This window comes from Erythrolamprus reginae, chromosome 5 (genome assembly GCF_031021105.1).
Source record: "Erythrolamprus reginae isolate rEryReg1 chromosome 5, rEryReg1.hap1, whole genome shotgun sequence".
Taxonomy (NCBI): Eukaryota; Metazoa; Chordata; class Lepidosauria; order Squamata; family Dipsadidae; genus Erythrolamprus; species Erythrolamprus reginae.
This window is the reverse complement of record NC_091954.1, coordinates 82122956-82149533: the sequence shown is the minus strand read 5'-3', so window position 1 is coordinate 82149533 and position 26578 is coordinate 82122956. Positions and strand designations below refer to the sequence as shown.

At 37.2% G+C, this 26578-nt stretch overlaps 1 protein-coding gene across 2 annotated transcripts in view; it reads left to right on the top strand.

Annotated features, from left to right (window-relative positions):
• Positions 1 to 1440: 1440 nt before the first annotated feature.
• The window catches only part of FARSB (phenylalanyl-tRNA synthetase subunit beta), a 39980-nt gene continuing 14842 nt past the window's right edge, over positions 1441 to 26578 (top strand). The window contains exons 1-14 of one of the 2 annotated variants that reach the window (XM_070753291.1): positions 1441 to 1542; positions 2694 to 2749; positions 4347 to 4501; positions 6007 to 6079; positions 6397 to 6512; positions 6836 to 6986; positions 9269 to 9377; positions 12248 to 12318; positions 12826 to 12887; positions 12974 to 13025; positions 14747 to 14808; positions 23067 to 23274; positions 23669 to 23749; positions 26138 to 26230. In XM_070753291.1, the coding sequence (XP_070609392.1) occupies positions 1485 to 1542; positions 2694 to 2749; positions 4347 to 4501; positions 6007 to 6079; positions 6397 to 6512; positions 6836 to 6986; positions 9269 to 9377; positions 12248 to 12318; positions 12826 to 12887; positions 12974 to 13025; positions 14747 to 14808; positions 23067 to 23274; positions 23669 to 23749; positions 26138 to 26230 (1347 nt within the window). In that variant the 5' untranslated portion in view covers positions 1441 to 1484. The remainder of the gene's footprint in view (positions 1543 to 2693; positions 2750 to 4346; positions 4502 to 6006; positions 6080 to 6396; positions 6513 to 6835; positions 6987 to 9268; positions 9378 to 12247; positions 12319 to 12825; positions 12888 to 12973; positions 13026 to 14746; positions 14809 to 23066; positions 23275 to 23668; positions 23750 to 26137; positions 26231 to 26578) is intronic. The other variant, XM_070753290.1, reaches the window with a different exon arrangement.

The following is a 26578-nucleotide window of genomic DNA, read 5'->3' as shown; positions in this document are numbered from 1 at the left end:
CCAATTTATGACTATAACCATGTTGCTTGTATTACTGTGTTGTATCATATTATTCTTGATGAATGTATTTTTTTTCTCCTTATGTACAGTGAGAGCATAAACACCAAAGACAAATTACTCGTGTATCTAATCACACTTGGCCAATAAAGAATTCTATTCTATCCTATCCTATCCTATTCTGTCTATTCTATTCTAAATATAATAAATCTAAATTCCCAAGACAGATTGTTTCATTGTTGAACAGTCCACGCTTAACAGATTTTTTTTCACTATGCCCAACTAAATTTTACTTCTGTGCAATTTTATTCAATTGTTATTTGTCCTGCTTTTGGAATAACTTGGAATAAATGTATCCAATTTTCTGTATGACATTTTCACATCTATTATGCTTTGTAAAGCAAAACTTACAGCTTAGAGGACACATGCCATCACTAAATACAATCACCATTTGATTGCAAACAAACTTTCTCCTCCCAAAACATCCTATACATTTTTTTCTCTTTGCCCATACTGTGTATACTCCGAGATTCCTGAATAATTAAAAAAACCCAAGTTCTAGAGAGAATTACATCCAAGTCTTATAAGTCCTTTCGAGACTGCGATACCTCTTGAAACGCCAAATATTCGGGCACTTTATGTATATACTAGCACCTGCCATTCAAGCACCAACAATTTGGCCTCTTTGAAAGTCTGAGAGGTCTGCCATTTCTAGAAGGTTATAACCAATTTCCTTAAATTTCTGTTTAAAAAGAGGTAGTTTTAAAAAAAACATATCAAATAACAGAATTAAAAAAAAATATGTCAAGTTTTGATTGATTTGAACATGTCCAAACATGATTCCAAAATGTCAAGTGTTTCCATTTTTTTGTCCACCCCCTGTAGATTCTAAAGACACTTAGATTCGGTTTCTCTGAAAGCCACATGAACAACACGGGGCTGTATTATATCTTATAACTTTAAGATGTGTGAACTTCAATTTTCGAAATTGCACATCTGTACCTGTCTATCTCAGAGCCAGTATTCAATTTAATGCCAACGTTACTTTGCACTGAAGAAGTAACTTACACGTTTCTTGTTACCAACTTAACACACGGTGCTAGAACGGTGCGAAGCCCGTTCTACACCATTTATCATTCGTAAATCTATAAACCAAAACATCTCCCTTTTTTCCGGCTGATACAAGCGGAACGGTTAGCTGTCCGCGGCAAGCCTGATCAACACAAAACAAAATGTATACGAGTTTCTCTCTGCCGGATTATTCCACGCTTTAAGAACACAGGCTTTGGATGGACTTTATCCTTTTTTTTATTCTTCTGAACGAAAAAGTACCCCCCCCCCAAAAAAAATAAGCATTTGGAGCGGGCAGAAATTTAGGCACTAGTCCTTAACGTCAGGGAATTGAAGTCCCGCGGCCTTCCTTAGTGACACTGAACCTAGCGCATGCGCCGCGAAGGAAAGCAAGTGTCAGGACCTGCCGGTGAGCCATGCCGACTGTCGGCGTGAAGCGAGACCTGCTTTTTCAAGCCTTGGGAAGGAGCTACAGTAAGGAAAAGCTCGGGGGGCTTGTAGTGAGCGTGTCTTTGGGTCAGAAGAGGTGGGGAAAGAGGGCACTGCGGTGATATTTCGCACTAGATGTGGAGGGGAGGGGGTTTCCGGAAAGGGCAGCTTGTACAATGTTTCCCAACCTTGACAACTTGAAGATATTTGGACTTCAACTCCTAGAATTCCCCAACCAGCGAATGCTGGCTGGGGAATTCTGGGAGTTGAAGTCCAGATATCTTCAAGTTGCCAAGGTTGGGAAACACTGGCTTAGTAGATTCGGAGCATAATGGAGCTTTCATAACATTCTTTGAGCTCAGGGGCGAAAAGGCACATTATCCTGTCCTGATTTGGTGCTTACCAAATAGGTTGGACTGCAGCCTCCCGCTGCTTTCCACCAAGTCCGTGCCCATTGTGGACTTGGCAGCTGTACACCTCCGCCCATTGAGCAGGTACCAGGTTGGAGACAGATTGAGTGACAAGGCTCAAGGGAAGGGAGGGGGCTTTTATTTTCCAGCAGGTAGCCAGACAGAAACAACCGTTCTTATTACTTATTTATTTATTTATTTGTTTGTTTGTTTTATTTGTTTTATTTGTTTTGTCAAGTAAGTATTGGTGGTATACAAAGATATAACACAAAGATATGATACTAGTACAAGAGAAACATTAGGACAAGGGACAGAAGGCACTCTGGTGAATATACTCTGCTCAAAAAATAAAATAAAATAAAGGGGACCCTCAAATAACACATCCTAGATCTGAATGAATGAAATATTCTCATTGAATATTTTGTTCTGTACAAAGTTGAATGTGCACAGCAGCATGTGAAATTGATTGTCAATCAGTGTTGCTTCCTAAGTGGACAGTTTGGTTTCACAGAACTTTGATTTACTTGGAGTTATATTGTGTTGTTTAAGTGTTCCTTTTTTTTTTTAGCAGTGTAGATTATTAGCCCACAATAGCTATGAAAATGGAAGGGTATTACATTGGCTGCTTATCCAAATTGCATAGTTTCCTATTGTTTTGTGGTCACCTCTGAAATCCTTCTGAATGCTATTTAACCAAATATTAAGATAAAATCAGTTCTTTTTCCCCCATCTGTCACATTAATTCAACTTTAATAGATAATCAATCTTAAAAACTTTTTTTTGCAGCTGATGAAGAATTTGATGAATTGTGTTTTGAATTTGGTTTGGAACTTGATGAAATTGTAAGTATTTTTACTGTTACATTTATTGTAGATGTACTGTATAAGGGCAGACTAGATGAACCATGAGGTCTTTTTCTGCCATCAATCTTCTATGTTTCCACTGTAGATGGGGTTGGTGTGATGTAATGCAACAATCAGATAAAGCATATTTTCCTAATTCTTCAGGATTCTGTTTTGTTAAAAAAAACACCTTACTTTAATAATGAAAATAGAGTGGTTCTAATTATACTATTACTTCCCTTTTCAATAATCTGTTGAGCATCTAGAAATGAATTAGGTGATTATTGGAAGCCTGTGTGGGTTTATTAAAAACAGATTATGCCAGACAAACTTTATTATCTTTTTTTATAAAGTGATTAAATTAGTGGATCAGGGAAAAGCTGTGGATCAACTGCATTCATGTGTAGTCCTCAGTGGAACTACACCTGTGTAGAGGGAAGTAAGCAGTGGGATATCTCAAGGTTCAGTCTTGGGCCTGAGGCTCTTCATCATTTCCATAAATGATCTAGATCAGTGTTTTTCAACCAGTGTGCCGTGGTACACTAGTGTGCCGCGAGACATGGTCAGGTGTGCCGCGAAAAAGGAAGCTCAGGTTCTGGTCTCGCAACATTTTGCTGAGAGAGAGAGTGAGAGAGAGAGAGAAAGAGAGAGAGAGAAAGAGAGTGTGTGTGAGAGAGAAAGCAAGAGAGAGAAAGAAAAGAGAAAGAAAGCAAGCAAGAGAAAGCAAGAATGAGAGAGAAAGAAAGCAAGAGAGAGAGAGAAAAGGAGAGGAAGGGCGAGAGAGAGAGAGAGAAATGAGCAAAAGGGAGGAAAAAAGAGAAATGAGAAAATGATTGAGACAGAGAATGAGAGGAAAGAGAGAGAAACAAAAGAGAGAGAGAAGTGATTCTTGATTTAAAGCATATGATAAAAAGCACCCAAAGAATAAGAGAGAGAAAAAACCCAGCCCTCACCTGTTTTTGGAAATGGTTCAAGAGTGTGTATACACACACACACACACACACACGGGTGGGGAGGAGACAGGGATGGAAAAAGAGAGGAGAGTGTCTTGGGGTGTCATTTTGTGTCATTTTGGTTGGTGGTGTGTCCCAGGATTTTGTAAATGTAAAAAATGTGCCGTGGCTTAAAAAAGGTTGAAAATCACTGATCTAGATGAGGAGATAATTTGCAAACAACACTAAGTTGGGAAGAATTGCCAACACTGTGGAAGATAGACTCAAGATTCAGAAGGATTTTGACAGACTTGAGCTTTGACTATCTAACAGGAGGCAGTTCTGTGATGTGAAAAATAAGTTTCTTCACTTAGCCAGGAAAAGATAATGGCACTAAGAATAAAATTCGAAGTACCTAGCTCAACAGTAGTATCTGTGAGAGGCATCTAGGTGTTCTATTGGATCATTGCTTAAATAAGAGTCAGCAATGTGCTGTACCTACCAAATACAACTACATAGTTCTAAATTGCATCAACAGAGATAGCATCAAGATCAGAGACATGATAGTAACATCTTTTACTGCATTGATGAAGCTACACTTGGAATATGACTCTGGGTAGCGTATAATTAAAAAATAATATCTTTTATACCTTTTTTTATTTTAGACGTCTGAGAAGGACATAATAAGCAAAGAAAAAGGTGATGGAAAAGCAGACGGTGCATCAGAAACCATTTTGTATAAAATTGATGTTCCTGCTAATCGATATGATCTCCTTTGTTTGGAAGGCCTAGTCAGAGGTCTTCAGATTTTTAAAGAGAGGTAATACTCTAAGACATTTGAGACTAATATTATTAAATGCTATATTAAGCTCATAAGTAATCAGTCAGACGAAACATGAATAATGTTTTTTGTGTCTAATAGTTCCAACTTTACACTTAATAGTAGTCTTCACTTTATCAACCACTTCATTCAGCAACCATTTGAAGTTGTGATGGCACTGAAAAAGTGGTACTTACAACTGATACTTGATTTTTCTGGCTGGCACAATGCCCTCCATCACATGGTCATGATTTGGTTGCTTGGAATGTGGCTTGCGCTTACAATGGTTGCGATGTTCCAACTCACATAATTGCCATTTGAAACCTCCCCTTTTGGCTTTCCCCAAGCAAAAAGCATGTGTTGTATGGTTTTAATTGTTGGAGTTTTATATATACTTTTTAAAATATTGGATTTGTATTACTATTATATTGTTTTTGTTATTGTTGTGAGCCGTCCCGAGTCTTCGAAGAGGGGCGACATACAAATCTAATAATTTTTTTATTTTATTTTTATTATTATTATTATTATTATTATTATTATTATCATCATCATCAATGGGGAAGCTTGTAGAGAAGGCTTTCCTGTATTTGTGTAATGCAATGTCATGTCACCACCCTCCAACCTTTTGCCTGTCACTCCATCCAGTATTCTAGCTTCTCTACAGCCACCCTGCACTGTGCCATCCATCCCCAGGCTTACCTTCAGTTGCACATGGCCTACAGCTGGTCTCCCAAGCCTTTTCCCATCTTGTATCCAGCCTGCACTGGTGCTCCCAGGGCCTACTTTTCTGTGCCTGTCACATCATTCTTACCTTGGACTGCTGTTACTTCCTGACCAATAATCTGGGATTTTCAGTACTAAGGATGAGATCACACTTTAAAATCATATTGTTTAATCAGGGTAATCCTTGTCCCAGTTGCTGTTATAACTCAAGGACTATATGCAACATTTCAAGATCATCAAAACAAAGACCCAGAACGCTGAGGAAAAGAGCTGCAAAGCATTGTGAAGTGGTATATGTCTAAATACTAGTAAAGGATAGATTTAGAAATAACTAAAAATTTAAGTTGCTTGAACTGCTTTGGCCCATGTAATTTATGTTTTCCTATTGTTTAAGCAATATCTTATATTACATTAGATCATAAACATTTCATGTTTATGAAACAAATTTCATTCAAAACTCAATGAAACAAATTTCTAAAAAGATTTAATGGGTAATTATTTAGATTTTTTTGCTATTTAATAGCATTTAAAATATTTAAGACAATTAATCCTTTATGTATGATTAGGAATCTGATGATAATGACAGAATTATCTGCTGGTGATATGCAATTTTTTAAAAAAATTTCAAAATAGCTTTTTGAATCATGCTGGAAGTACAGTATTTGTGTGCTATTTATCTGTGTGCTAGCTGGGTATTGGTTGGATGGGAAGAAGCATTAAGATGGAGCCTATTTTTTATGCCTCCAAAACTGATCTTTAATATTAAAATCTCATTATTTTAGAATAAGGGCTCCAAGATATAAAAAAATCACACCACCCAATGGTGAAATTCAAAGACTTACCATTAATGAAGAGGTAAGTAAAATTGAATCCTCATCTTGATGCATAGATTGTAAATACACGTTTTTCAAATTTAAGTCAATTTTTGTAGAGGTTAGTTAAGAGTCAACAAGCATAAAATTATTATTATATTGATCAACTGTACTGCTGTTCTTTTCCTTTGAATACAGACATTTAAAGAATATAATTCTGATTTTTTAAAAGTCTATAGTATTAGTTATTTTAAATATTTTGGTTTAAGATGAAGGCTTACTTTTATGAAATAATTGATTGCTTTATGGAGCATATAATAGTTTCACCCAAATTGTCTAATTCTATCTATTTTATTGCAGACTGCCCAAATCCGTCCTTATGCAGTAGCTGCAGTTCTTCGTAATATAACTTTTGTCAAAGACCGCTATGATAGTTTCATTGATCTACAAGAAAAATTGCATCAAAATATTTGCAGGTTAGTTGTATTCTGAAAAAGAATTTTTTCAGAGAAATAATAAAAGTATAAATTAAAAAGAAAATGTTAAAGAACACTGTTTTTATGCGGTATTTTAAAAATTAGATGTAAATAAAAAGGGAAGAAAACTTCTGCATATAATATGTTTGTATTCATTTTTCAGATAAAAGTTACAGGGTAATATTCAAAGTTTATCATACATGAATTATATTTATTATACAAGAATATAATAACTGTCACTTTATCCCTGTCTGTGTTGTTACCCTGCTTAATGGGAATTTAGTATATAGAAGAGACGTTAATTCATTTTGCTTTCTTTTTAGGAAGAGATCATTAGTTGCAATTGGTACCCATGATCTAGATACAATCTCTGGCCCATTTATATATACAGCTAAACCACCACCTGAAATTAAATTCAAACCATTAAATCAGGATAAAGAATACAGTGCTCCTGAAATCATGGAAATGTACAGGGTAGGTTACTTTAAAATTACTAGACATTTTCTCATTTATTTGTGAGTTGATACAATTTATATGGCCACTTATCTCAACATAGTGAATTTGAATGAATACAATTATAAATACATGCAAACAGCATCACATGAAAGTATAAACAAGAACTTAATGTCCATAACCTGGAAAAAATAAACACACATAAGAAATACAATGTAACTGAGATTCTTATTTTTAACTGGTAGATTTGGAAAAACTGTAACCAGTATTATACACTGGATTGAGTTAACATCCAGCTTTTATAACTAGAGAATGTTCCAAAGCACTTGGCCGATAATATACTGCTCAAAAAAATAAAGGGAACGCTCAAATAACACATCCTAGATCTGAATGAATGAAATATTCTCATTTAATATTTCATTTGCACAACTATTCAATTTGCACAACAGCATGTGAAATGGACTGTAAATCAGTGTTGCTTCTAAGTGGACATGCAGTGTAGTTCATTGTTTTTAGCAGTGTAGAAAACCTTAGATCAGTGATTTTCAACCTTTTTTGAGCTGCGGCACATTTTTTACATGTACAAAACCATGGGGCACATTGAGAGGGGGTGGGGGCTAAAAAAAGTTTGAACAAAAAAATTATCTCTTCCTTTCGCTCTATTTCTCCCTCCCTCTTTCTCTCCCTTCCTCTTTTTCTCTCTCTCTCCATCCCTCTTTCTTTCTCTCTTCCTTCTTTCCTCTTTTTTGCTCTATTTCTCTCTCCCTCCCTACCTACCTCTATGTCTTTCTCTCTCCCACCTTCCCTCCCTCTCTTTATCTCTCTCTCTCTCTTGCTTTCTTTCTTGCTCTCTCTTTCTTTCTTTCTTTCTCTCTCTCTTTCTTTCTCTCTCTTGCTTTCTTTCTCTCTTGTTTTCTTTCTCTCTCTCTTGTTTGCTTTCTCTCTCTCTTTCTCTCTCTCTCTCTTTCTTTCTTTCTCTCTCTCTTTCTTTCTCTCTTTCTTTCTTTCTCTCTTGTTTTCTTTCTCTCTCTCTCTTGTTTTCTTTCTCTCTCTCTTTCTCTCTCTCTCTTTCTTTCTCTCTCTCTTTCTTTCTCTCTCTTTCTTTCTTTCTCTCTTGTTTTCTTTCTCTCTCTCTTGTTTTCTTTGTCTCTCTCTTTCTCTCTCTCTGTCTTTCTTGCTTTCTCTCTCTCTTGCTTTCTCTCTCTTGCTTTCTTTCTCTCTTGTTTTCTTTCTCTCTCTCTTGTTTTCTTTCTCTCTCTGAGCTTCGCGGCACACCTGACCATGTCTCGCGGCACACTGGTTGAAAAACACTGCCTTAGATCATGCAGTAATCCAGTAAACTTTTGAGCAGTGCTAAAATAGGTTTTATCTTTTTTGTAAATTCATTTCTGACCTCATAGTGCTGTTGCTCCTTGAAGTAGAGTGCTTGCCCTAAATATGATTTGTTTATTTAGATGTCATAGCATAGAAGTTAGCTTGCGGGCCCACTTTGTGACTTAGGAGACATTAGTTCTATCTGAAATCCTGTGATGTAGCAATATTACTAAAGCTAGGTAGCTGTTGCTTATATTGCTGTTTGGATCACACTCCATTGGTTGCTCTTCATGTATTTTCTTATGCTTTATAGAATCAGAGCTGGAAAGAATTTTGGAGGTCTTCTTGTCCAACTTCCTGCCCAAATAAATAATCCTTCATGTATTTCTCTAAACTTTCTCTTCCAAATTTACTTTACTAGTTCCATTTCCCCAACAATTTGGGGGCATTGGCCTGAAATCTAATGTCCAGTAATATAAAACCTGCTTTTAATGTTTTCCCCCCATAATGGATAACATTAGAAATTTATCTTATGGTGATACTGTAAAATTATTGCACTATGGTCACAGTGTAGTGTGCCCTATATTCTGTTATGAATCTGTACACATCCAAACAGCTTGATAGTTTGCTTGTTTTATACAGATTAGCAATACATTGAAAGTCAGTTGAGTTTTTACAGATAGTTTGATTTCTAATTTCACATCTGCTTGTATACTTTTGAATAAGGGATGTGCCATAAGGAATATAGTGGGAAATAAGTGAATTTCCATGGTGACTTTTTCCAATGAAAACAATCATTTATATATAACATCTACACATCTATTCTAGGACTATCTATTCTAGGACTTAATGTATATTATACAGATATTGTAAGATGATACTGTGTAATGGTTATGTAATAAATAGAGACAATGAAACAAATCTTTAAAAAAGATACTGTGTAATGGTTTCTGAGGAAAGATATAAACATTAACTTTTGTTTGTTTTAGACGGATAGCCATCTTAAACACTATCTACCTATTATTGAAAACGAATCACTTTATCCAGTTATCTATGATAGCAATGGTGTTGTTCTTTCAATGCCACCAATAATTAATGGTAAGACTTTTCTTAGCAACATTTGTGTTAATCTTGGTTAAATGAGAGAAATAGGAAATGGCATACTGTTATAGTCTGAAATTTATTGTATTTATTTCAGAACATCCTCTTCAATATAAGTTTTTTTCCCCAGTTTCTAAGAACCTCTTCATGACTTTTGAATATCTTCTCAAGATCTGATTGTTTCAACTCCTTAACAGAAATGGAATAGAAACTGTAAAAAAAATTTAAATTGGCTGAAGTTCTCATATGTGAAGGAGAATATTTTTAGCTAAGAGTTGACATTTATTTATTTATTATTTATTTATTTATTAGATTTGTATGCCGCCCCTCTCTGCAGACTCGGGGCGGCTAACAACAGTAAAAAGACAACGTAAACAAATCTAATATTAAAAAATATAAAAACCCCAATTTAAGAGATCAGTCATACATACAGTCATACCATACATAAATTTTATAAGCCTAGGGGAAAGGAATATTTCAATTCCCCCATGCCTGACGACAGAGGTGGGTTTTTAAGCGCTTACGAAAGGCAAGGACGATCCTTGGTGCTCTCTGACCTTGCTTGTTTTCTTGCAGATGTTTCATTACCCAAACTAACACTGCAAATGTTAGCTAGTTTGGATGATGAAATTTCTGCTGCAAGAAAACAAGCAAGCTCAAAAAGCATCAAGGTTCTCATATGTAAGCAGACTAGACACAACTGGCACATTAAATTCCTCTTCTGTCTGCGTCCTTCCCATGTACTGTACATCTAGAACATATTTGGGAAAAGCTCCCAGGATAAGAAAATAGGGGAAACATCATAGATAACTAGAAGCTCACTTCCATGAGGATGAAAGTGGCTTATTGTTGTAAAATGCATTTCTACATTTCATTTAAAACAGCTCTACGGTTACAGATTTTTCAAGAATGTAATTTTAGAATGAGACGGAGTATCTTTCTGCAAAGTAAAGAACAAGAACACAAAAATCCATTATGGGAACAGATTGAGCTCCTAGTGAGAAGTGGGAAGTGCATTTTTGTACTTTATCGGAAGCCAAAATTTCAGAACTCTTGTTTACAGATGGGGAAGCGAAACTGCTAGTGCACACTGCTCAGATTGCAGTCATTCAATCTGAGCAGTAAGTATTGGACAGCAGTAAGTTGTAGTTTGTTTCTCATGACATAGGAACTGGGGATTCTGGTCTGCGAAAACATAGAATTGATTGAGATTACACTTAATATAAATCTGCACATTTTTTCAATAAATATTGCAACATGTTTCAAAGAAATATAAATAATTTATCCCGTAGATGCACCATTTTTCAAGGACATTTTTTTGCAATTTATTGCATTTCAAATGAAATCAGTTTTTAGGAAAGCCATGATATTTATACAGGCTTTAACAGCAATTACTGTAATGGTAATCACAGTGTAATGGTAATTACAATGTATTACTATAAAATTATGGCAAATGTAGAATTTTCAATTGTCTGTATTGTACCCTTCACCAGTAATTTCATCTGCAGGCCTGGTCCCCCAAATAATGTAGGTGTAATCATGTCTATACATCTGAATTTCAAAGTCTTTCCAAATAGCCTGGTACAAAATTATGAACAGCCGTAAACAAGGAGAAACAAGAATTTACAGGACTTCTAAGCTGTACATCTCCACCCCATGCCCAGTCAACGAAGCAGTGGAAGTGATGTGCCGGTGCCTGGAGGCTGTTGGGGCCTGGATGGGTGTCAACAAACTCAAACTCAATCCAGACAAGACGGAGTGGCTGTGGGTCTTGCCTCCCAAGGACAACTCGATCTGCCCATCCATTACCCTGGGGGGGGAATTATTGACCCCCTCATAGAGGGTCCGCAACTTGGGCGTCCTCCTCGATCCACAGCTCACATTAGAAAAACATCTTTCAGCTGTGGCGAGGGGGGCGTTTGCCCAGGTTCGCCTGGTGCGCCAGTTGCGGCCCTACTTGGACCGGGAGTCATTGCTCACAGTCACTCATGCCCTCATCACCTCGAGGTTCAACTACTGTAACGCTCTCTACATGGGGCTACCTTTGAAAAGTGTTCGGAAACTTCAGATCGTGCAGAATGCAGCTGCGAGAGCAATTATGGGCTTCTCTAAGTATGCCCATATCACTCCAACACTCCGCAGTCTGCATTGGTTGCCGATCAGTTTCTGGTCACAATTCAAAGTGTTGGTTATGACCTATAAAGCCCTTCATGGCACCGGACCAGAATACCTTCGGGACCGCCTTCTGCCGCACGAATCCCAGCGACCGGTTCGGTCCCACAGAGTTGGCCTTCTCCGGGTCCCGTCGACTAAACAATGTCGTCTGGCGGGACCCAGGGGAAGAGCCTTCTCTGTGGCGGCTCCGACCCTCTGGAACCAGCTCCCCCCTGAGATTAGGATTGCCCCCACCCTCCTTGCCTTTCGCAAACTTCTTAAAACCCACCTCTGCCGTCAGGCATGGGGGAACTGAAACATCTCCCCCTTGCCCATGTTGTTTTGGTATTAGATTGATTGTATGCGTGTTTTGTTTGGGGTTGGGGTTGTTTTTTTATGAATTTTAGCTTAAAATTGTCATTGGATTGGTGGGTATTGGATTGTCATTATGTATTGTTTTTGACTTGCTGTGAGCCGCCCCGAGTTTTCGGAGAGGGGCGGCATATAAATCCAATAAATCTAATCTAATCTAATCTTGTTCATTTAAATAAAGATCACTTGGATCTCAGCATGCATATTTTGCTGGTTGTTAGGTTTTCTAGTACTGTAGTTTTAATTCCAGTATTCAGTAGAAAGATCTGTAAACTTTGGTCTTTTAAATTCAAGAAAACAAAAAATTGCATCTTCAATTCCAGTGTATTTTTGTTTTTTAGGAGAACATTCAAAAATTAGCCTCAACACTAAAAATGTATTCGTTGAGTGTACAGCCACAGATCTTACCAAGGTAAATACTCTTAACCAGCAAAGTGTTGAGCAAAGTTAATCTTGATCTACAAAATAAAATAAGAATGATGTCCCTTTGAAATTGACCTTAACGGCTGATCAGTTTTGTTTTTAGAAATGTGACCTGCTTCCAAGTAAATATAAGGAATAAGTTTGATGCTTTATAAAAGGGCTTGAAAAAGTTGGATCATAGCAATCAGTTGTTAGAGTTATTTTTATGTCTGTAGAAATTAAATTGGATATAAATGTATATAATATAATGAACCTAGTCAAGAGTTTGGATCTTTTGTCCGCTTCATAGACATTCGGACACTTCATTTGTTATTTAGTTTTAGTTGTCTGATTTTTCGTGACATTTTTGAAAAACTAATAAAGTTTTTAAAGATTTCTTATGAACTGATATTGTAATTTTATATTTAAAACATTAATTTAACTCCGTTACTTGCATTATAGTATTTAATAATTAAATATTATAATTTAAGAAATAGGTATGCATTCTGTCTTTCAGGCAAAAATTGTACTCGATATCCTGGTTTCAATGTTTAGTGAATATTGCAATAAGCCATTCACGTGAGTTAGTCTGACTTTTCCTTTTATAACAGTACGCATGTTTGTTGTAGCCTCTGCCTTAGTTGTGTCTTTTTACTCCCTTTAAGGGTTGAAGCAGTAGAAGTAACTTATCCTAATGGAAAAAGCCACATCTTTCCAGTGAGTATTATAACATCTAACATGAGAAATTTTATATATTTAAGAATTGGAACATTTTTTGGAAAGGAAAGCCAGTATATGTAATTTTTTTCAGATATTTTGTCTTCTGAAAGTAATTTTGGACATTTGTCTTTATTACCTTTTCTGAATTCCATTCCTTACTGAATGGTATTATTACTATTTCCCATACTGCTCTATTTAATATATTAAAATATATTGTTTACTCAAGATGTATTTTACAGTGTTGCTATACCAAATGGGTAGCACGTTCCACTGCCGTGCATTTTTCTAACTTTATTTTCTATCTGAACTAAATTGCTTTACTTATGATTTACCAAAGCAAGGTCATTTTCTTCTGAATGTTGATCTAGGCCAGCTCCGAGAGCTGGAGATTTTGATGTGGATTTGTGGGAGTCCTCTGTTTATTGGAGACCTGTCTGGTTGCCAGCTGACTTGGACAGTAAAACTGGCTCTCAAGCAGAAGCAGACAGAGGGGGAGAAGAGGCAGACAGGGGGATGGTGCAGCCAGCCCAGCAGCCAATTCTCCAGCTAGGGAATCTGCAGACTCAGAAGGGGACGATATCATGGATGACCCAATCTTGGATCCCCGTGTGCGCAGGATTCTGGGACAAAGAGATCAGTTGCGCAGGTGCCAAAAGAGATAAAGGTGTGCAGCTGTTCAGGGGTTAATTATATTACAGTGACTCCGATAAATACGGGAGTTTGGGAGTGCTGGGGCGTAGGCGTTTATCCATTTGAGTATGTGTTTGGAAGAAGAAAGAAGATTTAAGCAGCACGGGGATGCTTTCTGTTTTCAAGAACTCTTGTGAACTCTGACATACTTCAGTTCAGAAGAGCTGTGAGGAATTTGGCGTGTGAGAACTCTGGCTTTATAGCTTTATAATTTACTCCTCTGTTTTGGCACACGCCTCGGCATCAAAGAAACTTTGGGTGTGAGTAATTTGTCACCTCTTGGGATTACTGAGCAGTAATTAGGAATTGTTTTACAAGACTCTGCATATAAAAGAGATTGATTTACTTTTCTTGCCGTGTGTTTGAAAATTATTCTGAACTCAAAGGGGGTTAATTGCCATTAGCCCGGCAGAATAATAAGAAATCAGTCATTTTTCCCTCTCAGAGAACCTCTAATAGAGATATTCTTTTGGAGAAGATCTTTTCCACAAAGTGGAAAAACAGAATATTCTGGATCTTGTATATATTGAAAGAAAAAAAAACAATTCTTAGTCAATGCAGAATATATAACATATAATATACTAAACAAGTAGAGGCTGCACATATTTTCAGTAACAGCAGGTTCCAAAATATGAATAACTCAATACTGCTCCAAATATCAGAAGGTGATTCGCTTGTCTATAACAAGTAATTAGTTATATGGAATAAGATGTTGATAAATGATTGACATTTTCTCTACCTGGCAATGCATACTGGAGAAGCTTTTTAAAGCCTGGGATAGTTCATTTTCATGTATAGCTATTTGTTTTGCGCATATTTAATGCTAATGTTGTGTTAAATGGTTGTTGATATGATGGATGGTTATGAAAAGTATTGCTATCATATGTTTAGTCAGAAAGATTGATTGCATTGTTTAATAATGATATTTCTAAAAAATAAAACTGATTAGCAATACTTAATTGAAAACTAAGTTTGTCTAGAAGCAAGTCTAATGATATGAGAGCAATAATTCTTGTGTCATCTTTCAGGAGCTGCCCTATCGTCGTGAAAAGATAAAACCTGAAATAATTAATAAGAAGATAGGAATTAGGTATGTTCTTTTCTTCAGAAAATGCATTTAAATTGTTATTTATGGCATGAGTGATAAGATTTTTGTGTGATTGTTTCTAGCCAATGGTAGTTTTTATAAGAGTAGGCAAGATTAGTCATAATTCATTAGAAGTATATTATTTAACCAGACTTCTTGGTTTGTTTTACAAACTGTAATATTATTAAAACACAACTTAGTAAATGGGATAGCTCGCAAAGTCTCTAGATTTGAGATCCTAGCTTAAAGAGGATACTGTGATCATGCTTAGAGTAAAACTGGTGATAACCCTAAAGATGTTCCAAGATGACTCCACTGTTATTTGTAACCCTGACAACTGGCTTTGGTTGTGCATTTGGTATACTGATCAAAATGAAATGTTCAATATTGTTCTTACTATGAGCATAGAATGCTGCTTATGGCATGTTTGTGAGACCTAATCTATAACTTATCTATTTAAAAAAAATTATATGACAAAAAAATTATATGACAAAGCCGGATTGCCAAAAGCATGATGGATAGCAAAGACCCATCTATGAGGCTCATTTGGCAATGATCTTGGTGCATAGAAGATTGCAACTAAGACTATGAAGCAGGTAAATGATAAAAATGTGAATGAAATGAAAAAAAGATTGATACATTGTGTACTTGTGACTGTGAGCAAAGGGAAAACATATCTGATTATAGATTGTCTGATTTGATAGAATTAAGTTGATAGATACCTTAATGGAATCAAAAGTGGAAGTTTATACATGAATAGAATGATAGCATATCCCAGAAATAATTGACATCTAAGAATGTTGTTTATAAACTTGGGAACTGATTTGTTAATGATAGTTGTATGCTATACTTCACTAAATGGTAACAAGGAAAAAACGGGGGGGGTGGGGTGTTGGAGGGGGGGAATGTACAATATTATGAAAGAATGTAATCCTGGGAATAAAGTGATTACTGTAAATTAGATGACATGAATGAATAAGTGTAGCTGAACCAAGAGACTTAAATAAATGTTGAGATACTTGGTGAGTTTTTATTTAGAAAAGATCCATTTTGAATACATAATTTAAGCATTGTTTTATTCATTTGTAAATACGGCAAGGGAAAGAATCTTAATTTAAACATATTATTGGTTTGTTTCTAATAAACAGAAAATTAGTGAGAGATAAAAGGTGCGCATAAGAATTAGCATAGGAAAAACTTATTGATTTTAATGTGATGTGCTGGTGCCTGGAAGCTGTGAGGGTCTGGATGGGTGTCAACAAGCTCAGACTTAACCCAGATAAGACCGAGTGGCTGTGAGTACTGTCTCCTAAAGACTGTATCGACTGTCCATCCTTGGCTCGAGGGGGGGGGGGATTGTCCGCAGTTTGGGTGTCCTTCTAGACCCACAGTGAAGATTAGACCAACATCTAACAGCTGTTGTTAGGAGGACCTTTGCACTGGTTCGCCTGGTGCACCAATTGCAACCCTGCTTAAATCAAGAGACTCTCCTCAGTCATTCATGCCCTTATCACCTCACAGTTGGACTATTGCAATGGACTCTACATGGGGCTACTCTGAAGAGCGTTCGGAGACTACAATTGGACCAGAAGGTAGCCATGCAAGTGGTTGTGGGTGCATGTAGATACACTCACATTACACCAATCCTCCATGAACTGCACTGGGTCCCTCTTGGTCTCCAGGCTCAATTCAAGGTGTTGGTTATCACCTTTAAAGCCCTAGATGGCTCAGGGCCAGGTTATCTTCGAGACCACCTTATACCTCATATATCCCAGTGACTGGTAAAATCCCAGAGAGTTGGTCTTCTCCAGGTCCCATCAGCTAAACTGTGTCAGCTGGTGGGCCCACGGGGAAGGGCCTTCTCTGTGGCTGCTCCAGCTCTCTGGAATCAACTACCCTGATATTTGAACTGCCCACACTCTATTGGCCTTTCAGAAAGCATTGAACACCTGGCTTTTCTGGCAGACTTAAGGCCATTGATATCTCAATTGTGAGATCCGGCCTGAATGATGTATGTGGTTTTTTTAAACATTTTTAAAGCTTTTATTATGTTTTAAAATGTATTTTCTATATCCTTTGTAAGCCACCCAGAGTTTTTGGAGGTTGGGTGGCATATAAATACATTAAATTAAATTAAATTAATTCCAAGAGAGGGTCCTGAAGGAAAAAATGAACGTTACATACAAATGAAGGAAGAAAAAGTGAAAATTGTGAAAGTAAAAATAGAACAATTACTGAAGAGAAAATATGAAAGACAACCTATCATTTATGTCAAAATAAATGATAGGTTAACAAGAAAAAAGCTTTCTTGGCAGAATATATAAATGTAAATACTATTGTATAAAAATGTAAATATAAGAATTCTAGCAGACCACAAGGTGTCACAAATCTCCTGCTAGCAAAAGCTAAAACGCTTTTAAGGCTTAGCCCAGGATCTTTGAAAGTTTGGTTCAAATTGACAAGAATGTCAAGGCCCTTAAATTGTGCAGAGATATAAAAATGATAGCACACAAACAAAAATTAAACCTGGACTGTACCAATTAGATAATTGTCTAGTTTTTGCCAAATAACAGTCTTTAATCAGATTTTCCTTCTGATTTCAATTTTCTCAGATGGGCTTTTTTTTGTTTTTTTGGGGAAGCTCCAAACTTTAATTTGGGGCTAAAAGAGAATGATCTTAGCTTTCTCCTTCTCTCCTTCCGGGCACACAGCTTTTTGATCTTCTCCCATCCTCTGGAGATCTGCTTGCTGTCTTGCACAAGCACAAAGACTCTCCCTTTTAAAGAGGGAGGGATGTGAGTCTTTGCTTTTTATGTGATAAAGACCATGCCTCATTCTTAGTCTGTTGGAACTAGTTGCTGCTAGGGAGTGTGAGCAAGACTTTCCAACCAGTCCATTCATTAATATGATAAAATGAATATGCCTGAATTATCTCAACACACATTTCAGTACAGTTTTTTCAAATCTAATCCATTAAATCTACTCTTTATGTTTATCACATGGTTATTTACTGATTGATTGAATATATAATCAGAGAGCAAAGGAAAACAAAAACAAAAGATAAACCATCATAGAAGTTTAAACATTGAAACCCACCATTTTCTGCCAGCAATATAAATGAGCATAATCCGGAAATTTTCATAGAAGTTTTGCTTATATATAAGAATTAGTTTATATATAAGTAATATAGTAAGAATTTTGGTTATATATATATATTAGTAACAATGTGAAAAACCTTAACTTAAATTTAGTAAATTTTTTTAACATTCAATATATATCCAATTATGTATTCTTTTTCCGTATTTGAACTTATACTTTCAAGATAAGCGGGGAAAATGTATCCCCATTTTGTGTTCAATGTTTGTTTGTGTGTCTGTCTATTTTAAAGAAAATTAATAAAAATATTCAAAAAAGAGAAAAAGAAAAAAAGAAACCCACCATTTTCTGCCAGCAATATAATTGAGCATAATCCGGAAATTTTCATAGAAGTTTTGCTAGATTGATCTGCTGTTAGAAAGTGTTTAACCTATATTTAAGGCCAATCTATATATTAAATGAAGTAAAGGGAAATATTAATTCAGAGCCAAATGTGAGATAATGGAAAACTCAGCAAGATTGCAAAACTGACACAATGCCTTTATAATACCTTAGACAGAGAGACATGGGATGTTACTGAATTACAATACCACTGAGAATTAGATGTTCAATTCATTAATATAAATCCTCTTGTATTTAAATGGGAAGAAAGTATACTATCAATGGCTCATAAAGTTTCATTTTGTAGCCTAAATTCAATTTCTCAATGAAAATAATCTGGACCAAGTATTCATCCTCCTAAATAGTTTTACTATTATTTCAAGAATTAAATCTCATCTGAACCTTATAGAAACATACCTTCATTAATGAAATCCACGTGGCATAGTTCTTATAAATTTCAACAGAATTGTTTATAAAATCGGTGTTTCTTTGTAGATGAAAAGTTGAGACCTATATAGCAAAAGCTTTAGCATCTTGAATTGAAACAATGAATTAAGGGCTACAGTATCAGAATCATCATTAAAAACTAATGAATTTCTGGATAGATTGGAGGCCTTTCGGTCAAGTATTTTAATTACTCGTACCTCCTCTCCTTAATGTGCATTCAAAGAGCTATTAAAAGACAGTTCTTCAAGAGAGCATTTAGGCAAATTTTATTGTTGTCGTCCTGTTCCAAACAGCACTTAGGTTGTTGCAAGGATTGGTGAGTGTTTTCTTTTTCTTATAGCTTTAATCGTTTACCTTGGTTTATTGTAAGATGCTTGGATCCTTTGGGAATTGAGTGAAATAGAAATTAAAGTAAATAAATATATCATTATAAATATTTAATAAATCATAAATCACAGTCAGACGGAGTAAATGGTGATCTATACATGTGGCTGCCAGTTTCTTCTATAAACTCTCTTTAGGAATGGAATGAACAATTGCCTAGAGAATTCTTCTTTGGCAGCTGGACTATTTTACTGCCAGAATATTTAAAATGATGTATTGCTTAAAAGTTGATTGATCTGATTTAAAGCTGTCTTTAAAGCTGTCTTAGCCAGTAACTTCACTTGGATCATTTAGTCAACCCATTTATTATAACAGGATTTGGCAGAGAGGATTTATTGTTAATGTTTAATAAGCTAATTGGTTGTAAATTAACCTGCTTGGTTTTCTCTCTTTTTTGTAAACCTTAAAATAGTCATTCATTGAAAATTCATTGCAAGAATTTTGTCAACTTTTGAATTACCCATACTTTTTAGAGTATAAGTAAGATGTACCTTTTTAAGAGGGTAAAAACTTGGGCGCATCTTATACACCGAATGTAACCCCACCCAGCCATACCCACCTCTTGGCTTCTGCCTCCCATCAATTTACCTCCTTGCAGCAAACAGTGCAGAGCTTGATTAGCACAAGCAACTGATTATCTGCCTCCTGACTCACATCTGATTGAGGCTGCAGGGAGGCCACTTGCTAAAAATAAAAGTGAAACTAGCTGTAAGGAGGCAAATTTATTTATTTATTTATTTATTTATTTATTTATTTATTTATTTATTCGATTTTTATGCCGCCCTTCTCCTTAGACTCAGGGCGGCTTACAACATGTTAGAAATAGCACTTTTTTTAACAGAGCTAGGCTATTGCCCCCACAATCCGGGTCCTCACTTTACCCACCTCGGAAGGATGGAAGGCTGAGTCAACCTTGAGCCGGTGATGAGATTTGAACTGCTGACCTTCAGATCTACAAGTCAGCTTCAGTGGCCTGCAGTACAGCACTCTACCTGCTGCGCCACCCCGGCTCATTGTTGGGAGGTAGAGGTAGAGGTAGAGGCAGAGGCAGTATTAAAAATCAAGATTTTAGAAACAAAAGGAAGGGGTTCAAAGTTAGTTTGTTTGACCAAAGTTAAAATAGGGCATGCTTCTATGAAACACTGGGAATCCTGTATGCACTTTTTTTTAGCAGTACGACTAAAATATTAATGATTTATTGATTTGCACATGGATAAGGATTGGTTGTAGAAAAAAAGAGATACTTACGTGTAACCTTATAGACATTGAAAAATCAGTGTTTGTACTTGTTAGGATGAAGACTAAAAATCACTTTTTAAAATATTTATTTTCTCTTATTTCCCCCCGTTTGTTTGTTCTTGTACTTTCTATTCTTTTTTTGGATTGAATTTATATTACTGTATTATCTTCTATTGTCTTTTAAAAACAATTATTTTTAAAAAGCCCAACTTAGAACATATTACATAGTTTGGATTCGTAGAAAAAAACTATTTATGCATCTATTGGTGCTTTTCTATTAGCTATATATTAAGGTATAAATGGTAACTTTTTGGGGGGTATAAATTTTTAATTGTTTTTCACACCTTACAGAGATTCCAATTCACATTCCTCAAATTAAGATATAATACAATATAATATCAAATGCCAAATTCTTAATCACATTTTTCTAATTATTTATCCAATTTATTCTGGTTACATATCATTCATCCTGTGCTACCTCCTTTCCAAATAAAGTGATCCCCTGAGTTTCGCGATCTCGATCATTGCGAAACGCTATATCGCGATTTTTCCACCCGATGACGTCACTCCCTTCCTTTCTCATCTTTCTTTCTCTCTCTCTTTCTCTATCTTGCTTCTTCCTCTCTCACACTCTCTTCCTCCCTCTCTCATCTCTTTCTTTCCTTCTCTCTCTTTCTCTATCTCTCCCCCTCTTGCTCTCGAGCGGCAAGCGAGCAGCCGGGCGAACGGGCAAGCGGCAAGCGATCTTGGGGTTTCCCCTTTGCCTGGGCGGCGGGAAGACCCAGGGAAGGTTCCTTCGGCCACCCAACAGCTGATCTGCTGTGCAGCGCGGCAGCAGCGAGGAGCCGAAGATGGGGTTTCCCCGTTGCCTGGGCAACGGGGAAACCCCATCTTCGGCTCCTCGCTGCTGCCGCGCTGTGGAGCAGATCAGCTGTTGGGCGGCCGAAGGAACCTTCCCTGGGTCTTCCCCGGGTCTTCCCCGCCGCCCACACGCAAACTCCACCATCTGCGCATGTGCGGCCATGGAAAAAGGGGCGCGCATGCGCAGATGGTGTTTTTACTTCCGCACCACTACATCGCGAGAAATCGATTATCGCGAGGGGTCTTGGAACGGAACCCTCGCGATAATCGGGGGATCACTGTACTATCATCCAGATTTTAGATACTGTTTGTCATCTTCATTTGCATTTAAAGTGCTACAGCTATCTAAATTTCTCTTGGTTATTTTCTTTTTTTCGTAACTATGCCATTGTGCTTCAGTCCATTTCTTGCATTCTTACTTAACTCATTCCTGCTTTTATTTAAAAAACCCCATTTTATCATAGCTGCCCTTAACAAAAGAAATATCCAAATTTACTTCTCTTTAAATCCCAGGAAGGAAGGGGGGAAAAGGAAGAAAAACCACAAATACCATTCATATACAGTGGAACCCCGACATAAGAGCTGCTCTACTTAAGAGCAACTCGAGATAAGAGCTGGGAGGGGAGAGATATTTTTGTTCTACTTACAAGCCCAAATTCGAGATACAAGCGCCAAGGAGCTGTCTCCTGAAGCCAAACGCTAACTTCCGCGTTCGGCTTCAGGAGACAGCTGTGAAGCGGCGCGCGTGTTTTAAAAGGTTGCAGCCGGCCTGGGGGGTTCGGGGGGGTGCTTGCAGCTTTCTTTCTTGCTCTTTTTCTTTCTCTCTTTTACCTTCCCTTCCTCTATTTCTTCTTTTCTTTCTCCTTCCCACCTTCTTCCCTCCCTCCCTCCCTTCACTCATTCCTCTCTTACTCTCCCCTTTCATAAGTTTCCTTGCTTCCTTCCTCTGTTCCTGTCCCTTTCCCCTTTCTTTCTTTCTTTCTTGCTTTCTTTCTTGCTCTTTTTCTTTCTCTCTTTTACCTTCCCTTCCTCTATTTCTTCTTTTCTTTCTCCTTCCCACCTTCTTCCCTCCTTCCCTCCCTTCACTCATTCCTCTCTTACTCTCCCCTTTCATAAGTTTCCTTGCTTCCTTCCTCTGTTCCTGTCCCTTCCCTCTTTCCTTCCTTCCTTCCCACCCTCCGTCCATTCATTCACCCATTCCTCTCTTGATCGCTTAAAGCCGGTCCCTGGTGCAAAAAGGGTTGGGGACCTCTGTCCTACAGGATTGGGTGGCAGAGAAGTTGAACATATGTAAATTTAAAAGTTTAAGAAAGTTTACAAGTTAAGTGAAAGAAACTTCATTATTCATTTATATGTACATGTACATTTCTTCATTAAAAACATGTCTTTCTGCATAATTTAGACTAACTTTGTGAGTTTTTTGAGGGCTGGAACCAATTAAAATTATTTACATTAATTCCTATGGGGAAAAGTCGTTCGAGATAAGAGCTGCTCAACTTAAGAGCCCAGGTCCGGAACGAATTAAACTCGTATCTCGAGGTACCACTGTATATCATTTCTAGTTTAACAAATCAAAATCAATATATAGGGAAGTGGAAAGCACTTTGTAACTCTGAAAATGCCAGTGTTTGAAAGCAACAGGGCAGTATATTTTTAATTAAAAAGTCTAACGAACTTGTATCTTGCTCAGCTTCATCAGGATTTGTATTGTACAAATATTTATTTCATGTCCAGGTTTGTTTTATGAGGGTACCTAGTTATGTTGAATTACAGTGCTTGAAAGTTACTGATGAAAGTACCTAATTTTTTTTTTCAAAACATTCATTAAAAATTACTTTTGTGTTTTGTTTTAGTGAGACACCATCAAGCCTTGCAAAGCTGCTTACTAGAATGTGTTTGAAGTCACACGTCATAGGGAATGGGAACAATATAGAGGTTGAAATCCCACCTACGAGAGCTGATATTATCCATGCATGTGATATCATAGAAGATGCAGCAATAGCGTATGGCTATAATAACATTCAGATGACTATTCCAAAAACATACACCATAGCTAATCAAGTAAGATTGCACCCTTAAAGTAAACAGTCTCTATTGTCAATTAAAAGGCTAGAAGTATGCCAGAAGAGTTTGTAGAAGGAAACTGTGTCTAAGAATTAAAACATTTTCTGTCATGTCTTGTAGCAAGGGGAATTTGCCATAGCAAGGATACAAAACAGATGCCTAACTGATCTGAGAAATTCAAAAGACCTGCAATGGATGGGCTTCCAGAAAGGCAAGGTTTAAACCTGGAGGCCATATATTCAATATCTAATTGGGAACTGCGGTTCCTCTGCAGAGACCAGATGTAACTGTTTGGTGTTATTCCATTCTTTTTTTTAAGGGTAAACTAACAGTGATTTCTATAAATATGTGATATTCATTGAGCAGAAAGAACTTTTATTTTCTCTTCTAGTTTCCTCTCAATAAACTCACAGAACTTCTGAGGCAAGATTTGGCTGCAGCAGGATTTACTGAAGCCCTTACTTTTGCTCTGGTATGTGTGTAATAGATTCTGTTTCTTGAAAATAAGATTTCATTAGATGGTATTGCATCCTAAAGAGATTGACTGCAGAAGCAAACCGTAATTGTGAAGCCTTGACTTCTTAATATCTCCAGTATATATTTCATACATGGTGCTACACAAATAGTAAAATGTGATTATTGCAATGATTGATTTTGTCTTAAGAAGGAATCATAATAATACATTGGTACTTCGGTTAATGAACGCCTTGGTTATCGTACTTTTTGGATAGCAACCAAAAATTTTGGCAAAAATTTGCTTTGGATACTGAACAAAAATTGGGATACCGAACAGAATATTTTTGTTATTATGTGAAATTTTACACTCATTGTCCCTCACTCCCGCCCCCCTCTCCTTACCTCTTTACCCCTTACCCCCCCATTGACCCTCGCTCCCTGCACTCTCCTTACCTCTTTACCCCTTGCCTCTCTGTCTTTGTCCACTCACCAGGGGAGCAGCAAAGAGTCGCTTCGGATATGACGAGGCAGGGACTGAATCTGCTGGTCCCAGCAGTGGCTTCTTTTTGGGACAGCAACGGCGGCGGGGGCCTGGGCATGGACATGATGTCCCCGGCGCTGCTGTTCCTCGAAAGGAAGCTGCTGGAGCCGCCGCTGCCACCACCACCAGCTGCTGGGCAGCGGTGGCGGCAATGCGTCCGGCAGCTTCCTTTCGAAGAACAGCAGCACCGGGGACATCACGTCCATGCCCAGGCCCCCAGGCCCTCGCCACCACTGTCCCCTAAAAGAAGCCGCCACCGCAGCCGGGGTCCTCAAAGAGAAGCTGCCGCCGGGATCAGCAAACAGCACCTGCCTCGTCATAGCCGAAGTGACACTTTGCTGCTCCCCTGGCGAGGGGACAAAGGCAGAGAGGCAAGAGGTAAGGAGAGTAGAGGAGTGAGGGGCAATGGGGGGGGGGGTAAGGGGTAAAGAGGTAAGGATGGGGGGGCGGGAAGAAGGGACAATGGGTGTGGGAAAGAGAAAAAAAAATTCTTCAATTTTCAATTTTTCCCATAGGAAATAAAGGCTGGGAACCAATTAAATCCATTTCCATTATTTCGGATAATTGTTTTGGATAATTTCGGTTAACAACCAACCTTCCGGAACGGATTGTTGTTGTTAACCGAGGTACCACTGTATTCCTATTTTATGAAGAATGCTGTTGATAAAGGAACAACAGCTTCAGCATGTCCAAGAATGAGAGTTAGTTTTCTTGCACTATTTTCAACATCTGAACATTCAAAGCCTGTTCAATTGTCACCTCTGTAGAAAAAAAAAGAAGAGATTTCAAACCATCTTCAGTGTTGTTATTTGTAAGGCAAATACTAATATGTATGTCAGCAGACATCAGTAGATTAAAGCATGGCTAGCTGGGGAATTCTGAGTCTTAAAGTCCACAAGTCTTAAAATTGTCAAGGTTGGAGAAAGCTGGATTAAATTATCCATTTGCTGAGTATTCAGAATAATGAAAGTCTATTTGCAAAGAGATAGCAGCCTCACCTGCTTTGAACAAAGCATGTGGCTTTTTTGAAGAAACTTCAAGGAGACTATAGTAATAAACTGCTCAGTGTAATTTACCGTAAGTTACAGCACTGAAATAACCACAGTTTTCCTGAAAGACTTCTCAGTGCTTATTGACAGTAACATAGTTCCAGATAATTCATCTGGGGATAAGAAAGGGAAGATAAAGTTTTAAAACTCCTAGGTATTTTGTAGCATGTGTTGTGCGTATTTATTTATTTATTTATTCAATTTTTATGCCGCCCTTCTCCTTAGACTCAGGGCGGCTTACAACATGTTAGCAATAGCACTTATTAACAGAGCTAGGCTATTGCCCCCACAATCTGGGTCCTCATTTTACCCACCTCGGAAGGATGGAAGGCTGAGTCTAGTGTTCTTCTCTTCAACTTATTAAAGCCTATCATTTTACATAACTGCTGAGTCGTTTTATAGGGTGAGTCTGGCAATCTCTGCATGCATGTACACGCACAATCCTAATGGAGGTTTGAGGTTCCAATTTTTAGTGGCTTTGCTCCTACTTGAATGCGGCTGAAAGAGTTTTGTAATAGCCCAGCGGCTCTGGCAATGTGGGCCCCCAATCTTTTCAGCAAGGTTTCAGATTAAGTTGTTTTTAAAACCTAAAGTGTTCTAAAAACTGTTGTTCCTTAACAATTATAATTAAAATCCTCAAGGGTGTAATTATAGCAATAAAATATTACTAAATTAGGTATTACCGTAACATGAAAATTAACTCATTATTGGGGATTGGGCCTTCTTTTCTATTTAAGTCTTTTAAATAATCCTCTTGCAATTAAGTAGTAATTTAACATGATTAAATACATTGACTTCCTGTTTCCATATACAGTGTTCCCAAGAAGATGTCGCTAGTAAATTGGGGATTGATATTTCTGCAACAAAAGCTGTGCATATAGCCAATCCCAAAACAGCTGAATTTCAGGTGAGGGCTATAAGAATTTCAGTATGAATATGAAATTTTTTTTTTGCAATCCTATCCTTAAAATATCTTGCTGGATTTAGATACCCAAGGAATCATACCTGCCTGGGAGGTTATATCTTTTACATCACTGAGTCCCACCCCCATCCCCAATTTTTGTGAAATTCCAAAGTTAGGAAATTACCATCATCAATGTTTGTGTCAGCAATTGTAGATTCTCAAAATGGCACTATTTTGATGAATGTTCCAATTTTGGAACCAAAATTCCTCTGAATCTCAGGAACCTTCAGTTTTATTAGATTGGGTCTTTCCTAAAGCTGACATAGCAAAAGCTATCTTGAAAACTCCCCA